The sequence below is a fragment of the Thalassophryne amazonica genome, chromosome 4 (genome assembly GCF_902500255.1).
Source record: "Thalassophryne amazonica chromosome 4, fThaAma1.1, whole genome shotgun sequence".
In the NCBI taxonomy this organism is placed as follows: domain Eukaryota; kingdom Metazoa; phylum Chordata; class Actinopteri; order Batrachoidiformes; family Batrachoididae; genus Thalassophryne; species Thalassophryne amazonica.
In genome coordinates, this window is record NC_047106.1 from 85,837,216 (window position 1) to 85,856,812 (window position 19,597).

The 19,597-nt window shown below is 40.7% G+C and overlaps 2 protein-coding genes across 6 annotated transcripts in view; one reads left to right on the top strand and one right to left on the bottom strand.

The window, feature by feature from the left end:
* The window catches only part of LOC117508439 (alpha-2-macroglobulin), a 93,876-nt gene extending 83,297 nt beyond the window's left edge, over positions 1-10,579 (top strand). For all 3 annotated transcript variants that reach the window (XM_034168202.1, XM_034168203.1, XM_034168204.1), the window contains 7 exons: positions 3,516-3,634; positions 7,550-7,640; positions 7,775-7,843; positions 8,575-8,680; positions 9,928-9,969; positions 10,055-10,094; positions 10,201-10,579. In XM_034168202.1, the coding sequence (XP_034024093.1) occupies positions 3,516-3,634; positions 7,550-7,640; positions 7,775-7,843; positions 8,575-8,680; positions 9,928-9,969; positions 10,055-10,083 (456 nt within the window). In that variant the 3' untranslated portion in view covers positions 10,084-10,094; positions 10,201-10,579. The remainder of the gene's footprint in view (positions 1-3,515; positions 3,635-7,549; positions 7,641-7,774; positions 7,844-8,574; positions 8,681-9,927; positions 9,970-10,054; positions 10,095-10,200) is intronic.
* phldb1b (pleckstrin homology-like domain, family B, member 1b) overlaps positions 10,476-19,597 on the bottom strand; it is a 439,803-nt gene continuing 430,681 nt past the window's right edge. For all 3 annotated transcript variants that reach the window (XM_034168200.1, XM_034168199.1, XM_034168201.1), the window contains one exon: positions 10,476-14,984. In XM_034168200.1, the coding sequence (XP_034024091.1) occupies positions 14,844-14,984 (141 nt within the window). In that variant the 3' untranslated portion in view covers positions 10,476-14,843. The remainder of the gene's footprint in view (positions 14,985-19,597) is intronic.

A 19,597-nucleotide genomic window follows, 5' to 3' on the forward strand; every position in this document is an offset into this window, starting at 1 on the left:
AAAGTTTTAAGCCTAATCTTAAAAGTAGAGAGGGTGTCTGTCTCCCTGATCTGAATTGGGAGCTGGTTCCACAGGAGAGGAGCCTGAAAGCTGAAGGCTCTGCCTCCCATTCTACTCTTACAAACCCTAGGAACTACAAGTAAGCCTGCAGTCTGAGAGCGAAGCGCTCTATTGGGGTATGTGGAAAAAGTTTTAGATCTTTGACTTCATCTCATACAAAATGGGAGCAAAACCAAAAGTGTTGCATTTATATTTTTGTTGAGTGTATTTGTTGAATTTAATTAAAGAAACAAATCACTTTTTCCAAGTTACAAGCTGCATTTTCAAATTCATAAACTAACTGGATTCCTTGTTATTTGTTGGTAGATGATGACAGTTATTCATTTAACTATTAAAATATTTGTTAAAACCTACTTTAAAAAGTTTATTTTCTAATAAATTACAGAAGATAGAAATGATGCTGTTTTATCACCAAAAAATAAATTATTTTTGAAGGTGAAAAGCAATCATATTTTACATATTTGCATTTAAATGTTAGATATTCAGCATATTTTTAGCATGAGAAATATGCCTAAATTTGAAAAAAGCATGGAGGTTGGTGCATGCAGGTGGAATATATCCTTTGGAGGAAATGTAACCTGAAAGAAAATCAAGACTGTGAGGTAGTGAGAGCATCTGCTGGCCGTTTGTAGGATGACTTTAGATATGAAGAAGAGGACAAGAGTGAGAACTGAACAAGGATCAGATGATTGAACCCAAAAGAAGAAGACTGTTGTGAATTTAGTGAGGATGTGAGACAGACATTGGATGGAGATGAGGTGATTTTAGACAAATGGGAAAAAGTACTGCAGATGTGGTGAGGGAGGCAGCTAGGAAGGTACATGACATCTGGACAGTGGACGGAAGCCAAGGAGACTTGGTTGTGGAATGAAGAAATACAGGGAATGAGGAGCAATAGCAAAAATTGGAATAGTTTGAGAGAAGAAAAAACTAGACAGGAGTACAGTGAGATGTGGCATAAGGTGAAAGAGAAGTGGCAAAGGCTAAGGAAAAGGCATATAGTGAGCATTACCAGAATTTAAACACTAAGGAAGGAGGAAAGGACTTGTACCAATTGGCCAGACTAAGGGACCAAGCTGGAAAAGATGTGCAGCAGGTTAGGGTGGTAAAGTATGCAGATGGTAAGCAGAAGTTGAACTGATGGAGGAAGTATTTTAAAAAGGTGATGAATGAAGTAAATGAGAGAGAGAAACGGCTGGATGATGTGGTGAGACTAAATCAGGAAATGCAAGAGATGAGTAAGGCTGAAGTGAGGGGAGCTATAAAGGATGAAGAGTGGAAAGGTAGTTGGTCCCTCGTCTAACTCGGGCGAATAGCTGTCATTTTGGGCGACTGACAGTGAACGGAGGGATGCAGAAAATGCATGCCACACGACAAAAGCATGTTATTTGCATTATTATCACTTTTTACTGAGATACACAACACGTAATGCGTACATAAAAAGTTGGCTCACTTAGTTTCTGCCGCCTGGCGCGTGCGCTGCTGTTGAAATTCAGCAGTGCGTCCTCATCAAGCTGGCTGCTGCTGTTCATTGTCGACCTATCCATGAGAAAATCATCCGGAATGTCCATATTGGGACCAAAACACACTTCTCGCCTTTTAATCTTTTCCTCTGCGGACAGTTTTTTTCCCCCCTCTACAGACATTTCTTGGGCTGCGCGCGCGCTATGATGTCATTTGTTTACGCACAGCGGGCGGGTATAGCCAGATACCGTCAACGTAAATCTACAATACCGGCTTAGCAATGCCCCGGTAAAGTGATAATAATGTTTAATAACATCTTGGAAAATGAGAGGATACCTGAGGAGTGGATATGAAGTGTGCCGGTTCCTATTTTTAAGAATAAAGGTGATGTGCAGAACTGCAGTAACTACAGAGACATAAAGCTGATCGGCCACAGCATGAAGTTATGGGAAAGAGTAGTAGAAGCTAGGCTTAGAAAATAGGTGAAGCTTTGTGAGCAGCAATATGGTTTCATGCTGAGAGAGCATTACAGATGCAATGTTTTCTCTGATAGTACTGATGGAGATGTATAGAAAAGGCCAGAAAGATTTACAATGTGTATTAGTAGATTTAGAGAAAGCTTATGACAGGGTGCCAAGAGAAGAGCTGTGGACACCTATAGTGGCAGAGAAGTATGCGAGGGTGGTGCAGGATATGCATGGTGCATCCCAAAAGTATTCATAGCACTTCCCATTTTTCCACATTTTATGTTATAGCCTTATACCAAAATGGATGAAATTAATTGTTTTATGATGGAGGCCACTGTGCTCATTGTAACCTTCAAAGCAGCAGAAAATTTTCTGTACCCTTCCCCAGATTTGTAACTTGAGAAAATCCTGTCTCTGAGGTCTACAGACAATTACTTTGACTTCATGCTTGGTTTGTGCTCTGACATGTACTGACATTATATGTCAAATGTGGAAATTTATATGCAGACAGGTGTTTGTCTTTCCAAATCATGTCCAATCAACTGGCTTTACCCCAGGTGGGCTCCAGTTAAGCTATAGAAACATCTCAAGGATGATCAGGGTAAACAGGATGCACCTGAGCTCAGTTTTGAGCTTCATGGCAAAGGCTGTGTGAGTACATGTGATTTCTTAGTTTTTTATCTTTAATAAATTTGCAAAAAAAAAAAAAAAAAAATTCATGTTGTCATTATGGGGTGTTGTGAGTAGAATTTTGAGGGAAAAATGAATTTGGTCCAATTTGGAATAAGGCTAAACAAAACAAAATGTGGAAAAAGTGAAGCACTGTGAATGGTAGATGCATAGTACAAGAATATGTATGACAGAAGTTATGTGTTGGTATGACTGATGTATTTAAGATGGAAGTGGGATTACATCAAGGATGGGCTGTGAACCCTTTCTTGTTTCCAATGCATAGATTGATGGACAAGGTCAGATAGGAGTCTCTATGGACTATGATGATATATAGGTGACATTGTGATCTGTAGTGAGAGGACAGAGCAGCTTGAGATAAGCCTGGAGATGTGGTGATACACTCTGAAGAGAAGGTGAATGAAAGTCAGTTGGAGAAAGATGGAGTATGTGTGTGAAAATGGGAGTTGTTGATTGAAGAATGAACAAATGTGCCTAAAATGTTTACAAAGCACAGCATGAACATATATAGAAACTCCTGACATTTTGTGTCCCAGACAGATATTTCAGTTCAGTGTGTTCAATCCAAACAGAGGACCAATGCAAAAGAGGCTCATAATCAGTGTAACATAAATGAAAAATTAAAATGTCCTACTAAATAATTTTTCAGACTTTTTTCTTCTTCTTACTTATGCATTTTAATTTTTACTACCTTTAGCTGAAGCTACATCTCCTTTCAAAATGTAGTATTACTCCTTTGACCTTAACAGTGAAGAATTCTTACAGGTCATCTGCTGACCTCCAGCCAGCTCTTTGTCAATGATGTTACACAGCATTCTAATGTGATTTGTGCAGATCTCCATGCATTACAACATCCCTCCTCCTCCCGACTTCTCTACGTTCAGTATCTCCTCTAACACCACAGCCAAATGTAACCTCACCAGGCCGGAGCTCCACCTCTGTCTGGAAGTCAGGTACTGTGTGTCATCAATACAACGATCAGCAGTGAGTCTAGAATTAACTGCTCAAGGTTGCCAGCAGGCGCTTCTTCTTTCTCTCCATGTCTCTCTACATGTGTGTTTTTTAAGTTACATGTATTTCAATTTTCAATTTCAATTTATTTTCATTTATATAGCACCAAATCATAACAGAGTTGCCTCAAGGCGCTTCACACAAGTAAGATCTAACCTGACTAACCCCCAGAGCAGCAGTGGTAAGGAGAAACTCCCTCTGAGGAAGAAACCTCAAGCAGAACAGACTCAAAGGGGTGACCCTCTGCTTGGGCCATGCAACAGACACAATTTACAGAACAATTCACAAAATGAATATACAAGAAATGCTGTTGGTGCACAGGACAGGAGGGTTTTCAGCACAAATACCACACCTATCTCTGGAAGGAGCTGCACCTTAAACGGAGAGAAAAAACAGAATCAGGCATCAGAAAGACAAGAAATACAGTATAATTTGTCAGCATTAACCAACAAGAAAAACAGGATACTAAGGTGTCCACCGGCCACTAGCCCTAAACTTCACTTAAAGACCCAGAATTTAGGTAAAGTTGAGGCCGCGGCACACTCCGTTTACTAATAAAATGAATTAAAAGAATAAAAAGCGCAGAACTATATTATGCGAATCTACTAGCCATACGAAAGGGAAAATAAGTGCGTCTTAAGTCTGGACTTGAAAGTCTCCACAGAATCTAACTGTTTTATTGATGCAGGGAGATCATTCCACAGAACAGGGGCATGATAAGAGAAAGCTCTATGACCTGCAGACTTCTTATTCACCCTATGTAGCTTAAAATGAGCATGTTCATCTGTTTCTTCTCTTTGCAAAGCCTCTGCCTGGTGGCCACCAAGGCCACCACAGTTTATAGTTCATTATATGTCTTAAAAAGAGATGTTGCAGTCAAAAATACACCACGTCCCCTCCTTTCTCCCAGAGACACTGTGAGCGTGTCACACCACAGATGGGCATAGTGGGTGTGTTTTAAAGAGCAAGCAAAGGTCTACATATACTCGTACTTCAGCCTGAAATTTTCACAGGCATGGGGACGCTTCTGGTAGTGGCTCCACTCTCGGGACAGGAAATACACACAAATCCTGCTAAATAAAATGCTGTACATGTGAAATACTGCAAAATAAACCTGAGCCATTGTAATGTGAAAGCTAAATATCTTCATGTGTGTGTCTATACGAGGTCTGTCCAAAAAGTATCGGACCATTGGCTGGGAAAAAAAAACTGGCTTACTTGGAGGGTTGGAAACCTAATCACCCTCGAAGTACTCTCCTTGGTTCTCCACACACTTCTCCCAGCATTGTCGTCACTGTTGGAAGCATTCCAAAAACGCCTTTTTCGGGATGGCGCGCAGCTCCGCCGTCATCGCAGCCATAATGTCCTCTCTTGTCTCAAATCGGGTTCCTTTTAATGATATTTTAAGTTTTGGGAAGAGCCAAAAGTCACAAGGGGTCATGTCAGGGGAGTAAGGCGCCTGTTGAACCACCGGAGTCTGGTTTTTGGTCAAATAAGTCTAAATTAAATGAGAGGAATGAGCTGGCGCGTTGTCGTGGTGGAGGCGCCAGTTTCCTCCGGCTCACAACTCCGGTCTCTTGCGCCGCACACTATCACGTAGACGACGGAGGACATCCCTGTAATACTCCTTTGTTACTGTTTGACCCTGTGGTGCGTACTCGTGGTGTACCACACCACGGGAGTAAAAAAAAACAGTCAGCATTACCTTGATGTTGCTGCGCACTTGGCGCGCCTTCTTCGGTCTTGGCGACATGGAATGCTTCCACTGTGACGGCTGAAATTTGGTTTCCGGGTCGTACCCGTACACCCAGGACTCATCTCTGGTGATTATGGTGTCCATAAAGCTGGGATCAGTGTCAATGGAGTCCAGCATGTCCTGTGAGACTTCCACACGGAGGTGCTTTTGCTCCGCCATCAGCAACCTCGGCACAAACTTCGCCGCCACTTGTTTCATGCCCAAATCGTCCGTTATGATGGAATGTGCCGAAGTCTTGCTAATGTCCACTTCCTCAGCAATTTCTCGGACAGTCAAGCGACGATCCCGCATAACCACAGCGTGCACTTTGGAAACGATCTCGTCATTTCGGCTCGTTGATGGCCGACCGGAGCGCGGCTCGCTCTCCACCGTTACGCGCCCGTCTTTAAACCGGTTGTACCGCTCCTTAATCCGTGTGCTGCTCATGGCTTCATCTCCCGAAAGCTGTTTGGATTTTTCGAATAGTTTCTGCTTGGCTGTCGCCACGTTTCTGGCAGAATTTAATGCAGTAACGCTGCTCCAAGCATTCGGCCATTTTCTCACAAGAAAAAATCCGACGAGGGGGGGTGGAGCGCTCCGCCCACAGGCGAATGACGTCACCGACAGGCGTGGGGAAACTCACGCATGCGCACGAGGGTTCAACCTTGGCTGATGCAATCACATGTGATTCAAATCCATACAGTTTTGCAAAAAATAAAAAGGATCTATAGTTTACGGACAGACCTCGTATGTGTATATGTATGTATGTATGTATGTGTATATGTATGTATGTATATATGTGTGTATGTATGTATGTATATATGTATATATGTATGTATATGTATGTATGTATGTATGTATATATGTATGTATATATATATGTATATATAATGAGGCAAATATTTATTTATAAGTTTTCCCACCTACACAGAATTGAGAGGGCTGTAATTTTTTATCGTAGGTACACTTCAACTGTGAGAGACAGAATCTAAAAAAAAAAAAAAATCATAAAGTCTAGGGATATCTGGAGAATAGAGTTCTCAAAAACTGAGTGATCACACAAGGAGACTAGTGAGTAAAGACACCAAGACACCCAGACAACTCTGAAGAAGTTATAAGTGACTGTGACTGAAGAAATTACGCATTGTGCAAGTTTTGAACATTGTATCACCAGCTATACAGCTTCATGATGAAGTGGTGTAGAGGAGGCTTTTCTTAAAAAGAAGACTTGAAAGTACTATATTCGTCAGTGTACTATTTCAATAATTCTTGGGACTAAACCAAACAAAAGGTGTACTTGTAGGTAAAATTTAACTTTGGGCACCATGATGGCTAAGCAGTTCATGCACTTGTTTTTAGAGCAGGAAATTCTCAGTTCATGCCCACTCTGCATGTAATGTGGAGTTGCGTCAGGAAGGGCACGTGACATACAAGTTGTGCCAAATCAACATGTAGATCTATTATGGATCTACTGTGGTGACCCCAAGTGGAAAAACCCTCACCAAAAAGACGTTTTGATAAGGGGAGACAAAAATGGACATTTTCCTCAAAGTTGACTTTGCCCTCAGAGGATCACTGTTGGATGTTTTGTTTCATATTTGTGCACTGTTGGTTGATTGTGTCTCCCTTAGAGATAGGGTGAGAAGCTCAGTCATCCGTGGGGAGCTCGGAGTAGAGCCGGGCATCTGGTAAGGATGCCCCTCAGTGACTTAGTGGTTAACACTGTTGCATCACAGCAAGGTCATGGGATTGCGTCCCACCTTGACCTTTGTGTGTGGAGTTTGCATGGTTGCCTGGGTTCCCTCTGGGTGCTCCGTCTTCCTCCCACTTCCACAGACATGCTGGTTTGGTGAATTGGTGACTAAATTGACCGTAGGTGTGGGAGCTAGTGTGAAAGTCTGGGATAGGCTCCAGCCCCCCCACAACCCATGATTGGCGTAAGGGGGCATAGAAAGTGAATGAATGAATGTGAGGTATCCAGGCTGCTTTCATGGGTGCCAACATGTAGTTCTGTGCAGAAAGATGAGTACACATATATACACACACACACACACACGGCTGAAGTGGCGCCTCAGAGTTAGTGCGTCAGGATGTGTTTGTGACTGTTGCTATGTGATTGCAGGTATCAGGGCAAGAGAGCAGAAACCAACATGGTCATCATCAACATCAAACTGCTCTCTGGATACATCGTGGACAAGAGCTCCATTAAGACGGTCAGTTTATCATCAGTTTACCACAGAGACACTAAAAACAAGTTATTTTCATCCTGTAACAACATATTGTCTGCCTCTCTCACACACACTGTCATATTTTCATGCTGAGTGTTGTTTGTGCTGTGGTGTTGTAGCTGAAGATGGGCCGTTCGGTCAAACGTGTCGACATAGACGAAGGATTCATCAACATCTACTTAGACGAGGTAGGAAGCACCTGACAACCCTTACCAAAAAGTAGTACATGCAAGTATGTTTCAAGTATACTTCCAGTTTTTATATACTTATCAGTACTATTTTTTGGTAAGGGAAATTCAGTGTGTGCATGTGATGATGTATCTATAAACAGTCATAAAAAGGAATTAATGCTGTTTTCCTGAAGATTGGTTTGATGTTATGAAATCATTATGTACAGGCTTACTAAGAAACACTTTTTCATGATGCAACAAGCATATAAAATATGTCAAACCAAGCCCCCCCCCCCCCCAAAGAAGAAAATACAATCAAAACGTGATTTCAGATTTATTTCAAGGAGTTTAACAGAAAGATTGTGTCCATTTTCAGAGTTCAGAACTGTTGTTCATGTTATTATTGTTCGTGTAAATCGTTATTTTTACAGCCAGATGTCTGTAGACAAGTCAGGGGATGGATACATGAACAGTTCAAGTCATTGAATCATCAGTCATTAAGAAATACAGTTTGGTAAAAAATACTAACAGTATGCTACTGTATGGTAAGTGGGTTAGGAGTAGCCAACAAAATACCCTAACAACTTTGAAAGGGTTATAGGCTTCTGTGGCTGGACAAACTGTGCATAGTGCAATTTTGTCTTTTGCAGAGGAGGATAAAAAAAAAACAAGGCACACGGTAAAGCTGAGCCTAGATCTGATCTGTTTTATTGAACCATTGGACAGAATTTGTCTGTGTGTGTTTTCAGCTACGGAAGGATGAGATAAATGTATACTGTGTGGACTTGGAGGAGGATGTGCCTGTGAAAAACCTCAAACCAGCTGTGGTCAAAGTGTACGACTACTACCAAATAAGTAAGATCATCTTCTTCCGCTCCGCCTCATCTTCCCTTCCTGTTGTTACTGGAAGTAACAACATCCTGAATCACGACAGCTTCAGACACTTCACATTCTGGTCTTTAATCACATTCTACCAGTAAGACACTCCACAGTTCACCAAGCATGCACATGCATAGCAAGTCACGTCAACAAAAACGTGATAAGACATTTGTGAAAATGGCGTCACAAAGTGTGTCTGAAACTCAATTGGATTTACATTTTCCATAATGTATAAATTGATAAAGGAAAATCAATGTCTCAAATATTAAATGGCGTGCACGCATTTTGTGTGCTTTGACCTAATACAGCCAGTACCCAGTACCCTGGTGCTCTGCTACCTGGTACTCAGTGACTAGAACTCAGCAACCCGGTGCTCTACAACCCAGTACATTATTATATGGTATGGGATTTTTCCAACTTCTGATTGGCCCATTCGCCCCTTTCTGAGCTGTACCACATGCCGAGCTGACGCTGGTGGAGCCGAGTAGACTGCGCGTGCGAAACGAGTACACCTCGCGTGCTGCGTAGTGCTAGCTATTCGAGCGATGCCCTCTATCAATAACAACCACACGATACAGTGCCTACTTTGGCTGTGAGTTTGTTGACAAGATGGCAGAAGACAGGTTTGCGTCTGTTAGTGATGCTGACTTAAATGAATTTTACAGCAAAAAGATAAAGGAGGAAAAATACACAGTCAGCAGCCAACCTGTTTCGCAAGTACGTCACTGAAAAGGGACATGTGCCCAGCTTTGAAACTTATGACAAACGGATGCTTGACTCGATTTTACGCAGAAGCTAGACAGGCAAATGGCGAACTTTATAAGAAAAAAGCCTGATGACTCTTCATCACGGAGGCATCTCCAGTCGATCGATGGGATGTCTGTTGGTGCAGTATGACAGTAATAATAAAGAATTGAAACTTGAGTTTGATTTTTCAGTTTTAGTATGTTTGACAAACTCCCAATTTTCTTGTTTACCATCTAATAAAGCAGTTATAGACTTTTGATTTCAGTGTACCCGTGATTATGTGGACCTTCCTGACCAGGTCCACATAATCACGGGTACACTGAAATCAAGTCTATAATTGTATATAGTAACTCAGTACACAGTAACCTAGTTGTCAATAACCCAGTACTCTACAACTGGGTACTCAGTCACCTGATACTCAACTGCAGACTGGCTGATTCTTACTGTGCTTGTCGCTGTTCTGTGTCTGTCTGCAGGTGATGAAGCTGTGGCTGATTACACCTCACCTTGTGCAGAGCGTAAGTAATACGTCTTAAACTCTGTGCTGAAATACTTTTACCTCCTGCAGTGACTTCATTACTTCTTTGTTGTGGTATGATGTAGGTCTGGACCTGCTGCCAAAAAGCAAATAACTACCAGACAAGTAAGCTTAGAATATTTGTGAATTTTCTTCTAAAATGTTGCTGTTTAAAATGTGACACCAGTAAATGTGAATGAATTTGCTTTTGTGTGTGTTTTTTTTTCTACAGATAACTTCAAGAAGCCATTAAACCTCAGCAGGAATCCTGACTGATGCCAGCACACCTTCCTTTCCTTTCCTTTAATAGTTTGGAGAATCATTGTGTCAAACAAAATTCTAGATCTGCATTTCATTCTTAGAAAGCTGTGTTTTTTTTTTGTTTTGTTTTTTTTAAATTAGCTCTTTCAAATGTTTGTAGTTGTGGATTCCATGTGTATAATGGTAGAATAAACACTTTCCTTTAATCGGTCTGCTTGTGTGAAGGTGAACTGAAGAACTCCAGGCAAAAGTCACAAATGCTTATTTTTAAAGACAAAATTCATTTTATTCATTTGTGAAAGCAATTTGTGACACTTATAGGGAACCAATAAAACAGTATGGTCCAAGTATTTCTTGTGTGTGTGAAATATCTGATTTTAAGGGATTCAAAAATAAAAAAAGCAGACGTGTGTGTGTGCATGCACGCACGTGTTCTGCTGTACCAGTACAAAAAGAAATCATATGAACACATGATTATACAATTTGCAATGTACCTGACAAATTCTCTAAATAATAAAAATAAGTAAAAACTGTACTTCTCATACAATACTGTTCCATTCGAATAGTGTATTTTCATTCAGGCATCTTTACAGTACATTTAGTCTTTTCAACAAACACAGTGACAGTAACGTCTATACTACTGACTCTCAACAGACAGGATTTTAACAGCCTTCCCCATGTTGAACAGTTTGGTTTGCACACGTTATCTGTGCAGGGAAACTAAAGGCGAAGGGAGCAGAATATATTAAACATTTTTTTTTTTTCCACTTGAATAAGTAACACATAACTACCTCAGGCACCACAACCATAAATTAGCATTATTTCACCAACAACAGTTCCACATGCTCCAAAATCACAGCGAGCGTTACACTCTGTGAAAACCGTATCCACTCAAATTTACAACGCAGCGATGAAGGATTAAAGACACCCAGTGAGGCCGGGCACTTACAGTCTTTTAAAGCTCCAGTCTCCAGATTGCATGCATGCAGGTCACAGTGAGGACGAGGTGCTTGTTTTTGTAATTACCTGATGTGTGTCAGCATGATGCTGGAGTGGATTTATTACACACGTGGCTATTGATTTGTCACTGTGACAGAGGAAATACAGGCCATGCAGTGTCCTAATATCCACATTGTACCCAAACGCAGCTTGTGAAAACAAAGCATTTGTCTTTAAGGTCCTGTCACTTGTACTATAACTATAGTTTGATAGGTTGTTATCATAAATGGGTATTTTGCAGTGAGGTGAAGCTCCTGTTAAGTAATCCAGATCTCAGGTTTTGAAAAATAACTTTTCTTCTTCTAGAAATTACTCCCTCCTCCAAAGTAATTACAAAAAAAGTAGCACGAATGAGCACTGCCTGTTTAGTACCAATAAAAAAAAAAAAACTTTTTAAGTGGTAACCTGTCAATATTTACTTCTGCCAACATCTGTAGGATTAGTCACAACTATCTTACTCAAAGGTCATTCCTGGTTTGGAACACAAGCTGTTAAGACGTGGAGTCGGTCCAGATAAAGACGCAGACGGAGGCACATTTTACATTGGACTTGACTCCAATCTGTCAAACCTTCTCCACAGGAGGCTAAAATGGACTGATGACACACGTGCTTTCTGACTGTGACCATCAGAGGACGCACTTTTTGCATGACAAAAGCTTAAAGGCTGTTCGCATTTTTATTGTTTTTATTTTCAATCGTATGGTACTTTGTGATGGAGTCTTGCTTTATGAACATCCAAAATCACTTTCTCCTTCAACACCGTTCTGGCTGGGCAACTAAGTCATGATGATGATGTAAATACAGTAGTGATGTAGGAATTCTTAGCCAATCAGTGAGCAATGTCATGTTAAGAAGGAAATAAGCAACTCTCTTTAAAAGGTGGAAATGTGAAAGAGACTAGATGATCAAGGCTAATTTTAAATAGCTAACACTAAGGATATACAACTAATTCACGACTTCCTGAATGTACTTCACAATGAAAGCACGTTATTGTGGCGGCAATGGGTGCACATGTTAAGCCTAACGTAATGATGTATGTGCACACTCAGAATGTGATTGCGTTGAACATTGACAGTGAACCAGTAATTTTTCGCAACAAAAAAGCATCGACGGTTGATGCATACCCTGCGTGTGGCCATAATACTCTCATCATAACTTTATGCATTCCATTTGATAAGTGATGCTTTGATTGATATCAGTGTTATATTGTCTCTCAAGCCCTATTTGTTACGTACACATCCTGGAAAATGTAGTTTTTGTAGACTATAATTTTGACAACCTTGATTTTTGACTGATCTGCTCAAAGAGTTAACTATCTGGGGACACTCGCTCAAGGACTATTCCTAAGAAGCTTTCAGGGTAATAAATATTACAATGACAGAGGTGAAATTTTTCCAGGAATTAACAGATTTCAAACAGACATTTATATCCAACATAAGTGCTGAAATGTAGCATTTGGCATACTATAAAATGCTAACCACAAGTAGCGCTGGCGTATTCAGCCATATACATTAACCAATAGATGTTATCATTTGTAGTCACACTATTGACTGTGAGAAATGTGTCCCTAAAACTTAGTGTCAACTGCCAACTATTTGTGTTTTCTATTGTTCCCATGGCCACATATGTTAACACTAATCTCTGAATTCACGTCAATGGTAACCATGGTTAGCATTTTCTTTAATGCTGCCTGCCAACAGTCAAATATGCCACATCAGAAGTGGAAAACCAGGAATTCTCTTAAAAATTTAAGCTATGAATGTATATGAAAGCAGACAAATGCACTTCAATTTTTGCCTGTAAGGACACTACGGATAGATGATCCCACAGTGCAGCCTACAAATGTGTCCCCATATTACATCAGAACTGAGTAAAAATAAAGTGACTTTTTTATTCAGAAGCTCCCAGGGAGGATGTGCTGGACTCACAGATATCAGTGACACAAGGTCAAGGCACAGTTCTGAGTTGTGTTAGTCCATGTTGTCCATCCTGTGGGATTTTGTATTTGTAGCGCCCTCTAGTGGTTGTTACTGTAGGTTGGCAGTGATGATGGCTGCTCTTCAGCTGTGTAGTCATCAAGTAAGCTCACGGCTACTTGGCAAAAAAAAACAACCTTTGTACACGTGCACGTCATCTGCATAACAGCAAACACATACATACAACTGTTGTAAAGTTCACTGAGATGGTATGTGCTACGGTTTGACCAATATAAGGGTTAGTTTAAAGGCTTTGTGTGGAAAAAAAAAAAACAACAAAAAGCTTTTAATAAACTTTTAAAAACAGTTAAATATGTTTGAAGGTGATTGTTAACAATCCTTACACTCCAACATCTATGAATGTGGAAACATACCAATCTGTAAACACAAACTGGGCTGGAAAAGGCTCATTTTGGACTTGTGTGACATATGTAAAAGTTGGGGCGCTAAAGAATGTGAGCAAGCTCACATTTTAATTACTTTATTGCATCAACCACAAATTCAGGACTTATTTCAATTTATTAATCTGATCAGCCAGCTTTTTGAAAATGAAAATCCTGCAGGTTTAATTATGACGAATAAAACTTAATTTAATTATTAGGAAAAGTCCTCACTGAAGTTTACTTTCCAACCTAAATCAATCAAACTTTTAAAATTCATGTTACAGTCCACAATGATGCGATGGAAAGTCAGAAGCCAAACAAACTAAATAAACCAGTTCACACAATGTAAGGACAGAAACTAGTTAGCAGTTACTTTAAATGAAAACTACCAGGAAATACCACAAGTGTAGAAGACAAATGAATAAATAATTTATCTTTCTTTCACTCAGTGATGTTTTGCTCAGCAGAAAGACTGGAAATACATAGAAATTATTCAGCCAAAAATAAAATAGAATAAAATGTTTACAAGTTAAAAGCGGTCATTTATTTAATATCTGTGTGTGTGTTGTCTAAACCTCATGTTGGTCAAAGAGTAGTTTGACCTGCAGACTGAACTCCTGAGCTGCACCAGTCACAGCCTAAACAAATATCTCCAGTCACTTCCAGGAATAACATTACCAGGAGTACTTTTTTAAACTGTTTCATACTCATCTTCAGAACAGCAGAGGTTTGTAGTGTTGGATGAAGGTGTTTCGCTGTAACAGATTTTCCTCTGTAGTCTGCCTCATTTCTGTTATTTCACACAGATTTACACATTTGAATAAGATTCATTCAAATTAATTTATAAAAGATTACACCCTTTCATCAAAGATTTCTTTAAATCTTTTTTGTCTAAAATCAGAAAAATCATGATGGAAAACTCAAACATTTGCATTACGTCATTTGGCAATTTTTTCAATAATAAGTAAAAATAAAAAAAAGAAACGATACAAAAACATACAGGATCTCCATTTGGCAAAACAGGCATTTTAACGTGTCTGACAGGTATTTGGTTTATATACATGCGTGTATGGGTGTGTCCAACCGAGGCCTCCCTTTTTCAATCCAAATGCAATTTGTGTGAAGGAAATGTGTGTGATAAAAAATGCATGATGACTATAACACGGCATTTCCTCCTCCATGGCTCAAGAGGAAGGAAGAGCCGGCGGTGTCTGATGGGAGAGTCCCTGCCGAAAACCGTCTGTCACCAACATCTTTCAGTTCATGAACTGCGTGTATCCTTCAGCACCAGTCACAATAACATCCATCCAGATCCTCATGGCTTCCGCTGAAGGGGCGACCATGTAGTAGAGCCGGTCGTGGGTCTTGACACAGAACGTCAGGGAGGGGTTTGGGCTCTGGAAGCCAGAAAAACAAGCAGTCAAAACGCTAGATACAATCCATCACATCACTATTGATTTTTGTTTTTTTAAAGGAATTTTAAATGTCTTTGAGCTGTAGCAAGTGATATTAAATTGTACACAACTGATTCTGAGCAACAACACCAACATCTCAAGACATCCCTGCAGCCTGACTGACATGCCCAAAGGTCTATTAGTTCTGTTTTGTATTTGCATGAGTGGTGTAAAAAAATGTTCATTACAGTTAAAAATCTAAAATAGTCTTGATTAATAAAAGATGCGTCCGCACATCCAACAGATCAACAAATGTAAAAACTGATCAGTACTATTCTGACAAACTAATAACAGCCTGTTTGATTACAATTCAATTATTTTATGTGAACAGCAGAAACAACTACACAATACTTGGAATGTAAGGCAATGAACTCAAAACAACAAACTGGCCATTAACAGCAAACGCTGCTGCACAGCTCAGCTGTGAAAGTACTCAGACAGATGGCACATGTTACACTATCTGGTATCTTGTGTCAGCTAATGAAAGTCACTAGTTGTCTTAAAAACGGATATTAAAAGTGATAACCAAATCTAAGTGATACCAAGATGATGCTTCTTAAAAATATGAATTAATGTCTGTAATTGAGAGCAGTCAGTCTGCTGTGTGTAACATTGATCCTGTCAGATCCCAGGAGCACAGCACAGTGGGTCTTGATTAGTACTCGGATGGGAGATCTCTTCAGAAGACCAAGTGCTGTGTGTGTTTCTCCAGGTAACAATGAAGTTGCATCAGGAAGGGCATCCGGTGTAAAACTTGTGCTTTGTGCTATGTGGTGACCCTGAACTTAACAGGGGCAGCTGAAAGTTCTAGCTCAGATTGTGGACTAAACAGTTTTCTTCATGGCACTGAGGTGAATCAGCCTCATTTGGATACAGATGTGTACAGCATTAGTGAAGGTTACAAATGATCATCTTATGGCCTCGGACAGTGGACTCATCTCTGTGCTTGTTCTGTTAGACCTCAGTGCTGCTTTTGATACTGTTGACCATAAAATTTTATTACAGAGATTAGAGCATGCCATAGGTATTAAAGGCACTGCGCTGCGGTGGTTTGAATCATATTTGTCTAATAGATTACAATTTGTTCATGTAAATGGGGAATCTTCTTCACAGACTAAAGTTAATTATGGAGTTCCACAAGGTTCTGTGCTAGGACCAATTTTATGCACTTTATACATGCTTCCCTTAGGCAGTATTATTAGACGGTATTGCTTAAATTTTCATTGTTACGCAGATGATACCCAGCTTTATCTATCCATGAAGCCAGAGGACACACACCAATTAGCTAAACTGCAGGATTGTCTTACAGACATAAAGACATGGATGACCTCTAATTTCCTGCTTTTAAACTCAGATAAAACTGAAGTTATTGTACTTGGCCCCACAAATCTTAGAAACATGGTGTCTAACCAGATCCTTACTCTGGATGGCATTACCCTGACCTCTAGTAATACTGTGAGAAATCTTGGAGTCATTTTTGATCAGGATATGTAATTCAAAGCGCATATTAAACAAATATGTAGGACTGCTTTTTTGCATTTACGCAATATCTCTAAAATCAGAAAGGTCTTGTCTCAGAGTGATGCTGAAAAACTAATTAATGCATTTATTTCCTCTAGGCTGGACTATTGTAATTCATTATTATCAGGTTGTCCTAAAAGTTCCCTAAAAAGCCTTCAGTTAATTCAAAATGCTGCAGCTAGAGTACTGACGGGGACTAGAAGGAGAGAGCATATCTCACCCATATTGGCCTCTCTTCATTGGCTTCCTGTTAATTCTAGAATAGAATTTAAAATTCTTCTTCTTACTTATAAGGTTTTGAATAATCAGGTCCCATCTTATCTTAGGGACCTCGTAGTACCATATCACCCCAATAGAGCGCTTCGCTCTCAGACTGCAGGCTTACTTGTAGTTCCTAGGGTTTGTAAGAGTAGAATGGGAGGCAGAGCCTTCAGCTTTCAGGCTCCTCTCCTGTGGAACCAGCTCCAAATTCAGATCAGGGAGACAGACACCCTCTCTACTTTTAAGATTAGGCTTAAAACTTTCCTTTTTGCTAAAGCTTATAGTTAGGGCTGGATCAGGTGACCCTGAACCATCCCTTAGTTATGCTGCTATAGACGTAGACTGCTGGGGGGTTCCCATGATGCACTGTTTCTTTCTCTTTTTGCTCTGTATGCACCACTCTGCATTTAATCATTAGTGATCGATCTCTGCTCCCCTCCACAGCATGTCTTTTTCCTGGTTCTCTCCCTCAGCCCCAACCAGTCCCAGCAGAAGACTGCCCCTCCCTGAGCCTGGTTCTGCTGGAGGTTTCTTCCTGTTAAAAGGGAGTTTTTCCTTCCCACTGTAGCCAAGTGCTTGCTCACAGGGGGTCGTTTTGACCGTTGGGGTTTTACATAATTATTGTATGGCCTTGCCTTACAATATAAAGCGCCTTGGGGCAACTGTTTGTTGTGATTTGGCGCTATATAAAAAAAATGATTGATTGATTGATTGATGTTCACTCATGCACCAGCACTGCACTCCCTAAAGGGGGACTGTTAACCCCCAAATCATGAATTATCCACAAACCATGAATTACAAAACGTGAATACTGAAAAAATATCTCACAAAATGTAAACGCACATCTCGCAACACGTGAATTTCTTCATGATTTGGTGTACTATATGTGCTTGGCTGAGGAGTCAATGGTGTGAGGCTACCATCTGTGGGATAATGACTGCACGCCCCTCACTTTCACTGCACCATGGGGCTTCGTACCACCCCTTGACTCACGCGCGTTACCGTTTGACAGGTGTACCGCCCCATTCAAACTCCCCACCTGCCACTGTCTCCAGAACGGGTCACACCCAGCGGGGCCGGGCACTTGACACCAGAAAGGTGAGCCCACTCGGGGCTCAACTACACACCTCACCAGGTGTAGTGACATCCTCCCCCCCAAAAGAAAATAAAACATCTTTGTGGAGATAGGGTTTGCGATCAACATTTCTTGAAGTAACTGATTCCCAAACTGACATGTAAAACTACTTAAACTGAAATATATAACATGAATGACATTTACGTTTGCGACTTACGTTTTGTGAGACCTGCATTCATGTTTTGTGGGAAATTTTATTCACGTTTCCAGCAAAATCATTAACGGTTCGCAGATATTCACAGTTTGCATTAATTTTCATTTATGGTTTGCGGATAATTCACGATTTGCAGCAGATTCATGTTTTGGGGGTCACAGGGCCGACCAACAATGTGGGAACCCCCAGGCTACAGTAAGGGAACTGGCCGTTTACCATTTGTACGAGGTCTGTTAGAAAAGTATCGGACCTTTTTATTTTTTTCAAAAACTATATGGATTTGAATCACGTGCAATTACATCAGACAAGCTTGAACCCTCGTGGGCATGCAAGAGTTTTTTCACGCCTGTTGGTTACGTCATTCGCCTGTGGGCTGGCTTTGAGTGAGGAGTGGTCCACCCCTCCCATCGGAATCTCTTTGTCTGAGAACTTCCTGAGAGACTGACGCTTTGCTTGATCAAAATTTTTTCAAAAACTGTGAGGCACATCGAAGTGGACACCATTCAAGAAATTCAGCTGGTTTTCTGTGAAAATTTTAACGGCTGATGAGAGATTATGGACTGTTGCTGTCGCTTTAAGGACTGCCCATGGAGCGGGACGTCGCGATGCGCCCTGAGCCGCCGCTGTCTGCTTGTTTCGAGCTGAAAGCTTCCAAATTTAAGCCTCTGTTGACCCAGGATGTCGTGACAGAACAGAGAACTTTCAGAAGAGGTCGGGATCAGCAGTTTATCCGGACATTCCACTGTTAAAGGAGATTTTGTAATGAAAGAAAGTGCGGACGGGTCCGCGCGTTGGGACACAGCCGGCGCCGCACGCCGCCACAGGAAAAACACCTCTGTTGGAAGCCTTAAGGACAAGTTGGAACATGTCCAGCTGTTAAACAATTTCTCAGATACTCACTCAACTGAAAGCCATCAAAAGCCGCCTGGTTTTTACAAATGGTTATCAACACGGAGGTGTTTTTCCTGTGCCGCCGCACTGCGCCGGCTGCGTCCCGACGCGCGGCCCCGTCCGCACTTTCTTTCATTACAAATTACAAATTTAATTTCTTTCATTACAAAAACATGCATGCGCACGAGGGTTCAAGGTTGTCTGATGTAATCGCACGTGATTCAAATCCATATAGTTTTTGAAAAAAATAAAAAGATATGTTAGTTTTATCACAGACCTCGTACATTTCCTCAACAAGTGAGGTTAAAACAACAAGAGCCGATTGGAGCAGCACAGAAAAGCGGTGCACTGCAGCAAGACGTCAAACATAGATCAACAAGTGAAACAATAAATAACACATACAAGACGTGCAAAGAGAAAGTGAAGCAGCAGGGTCATCTGAAATCACCCAGTTTTGAAAAAAATTCCCAGGTCACCCCTCAGCTTTATTCTGTCAATTTTATATGTTAATCACATTCCAAAGTTAGGGTGAAATGCCTAATATTACATCTGTATCTTGAAAACTTTTAAAGTTACAGCGTTTGGAAATTTTTG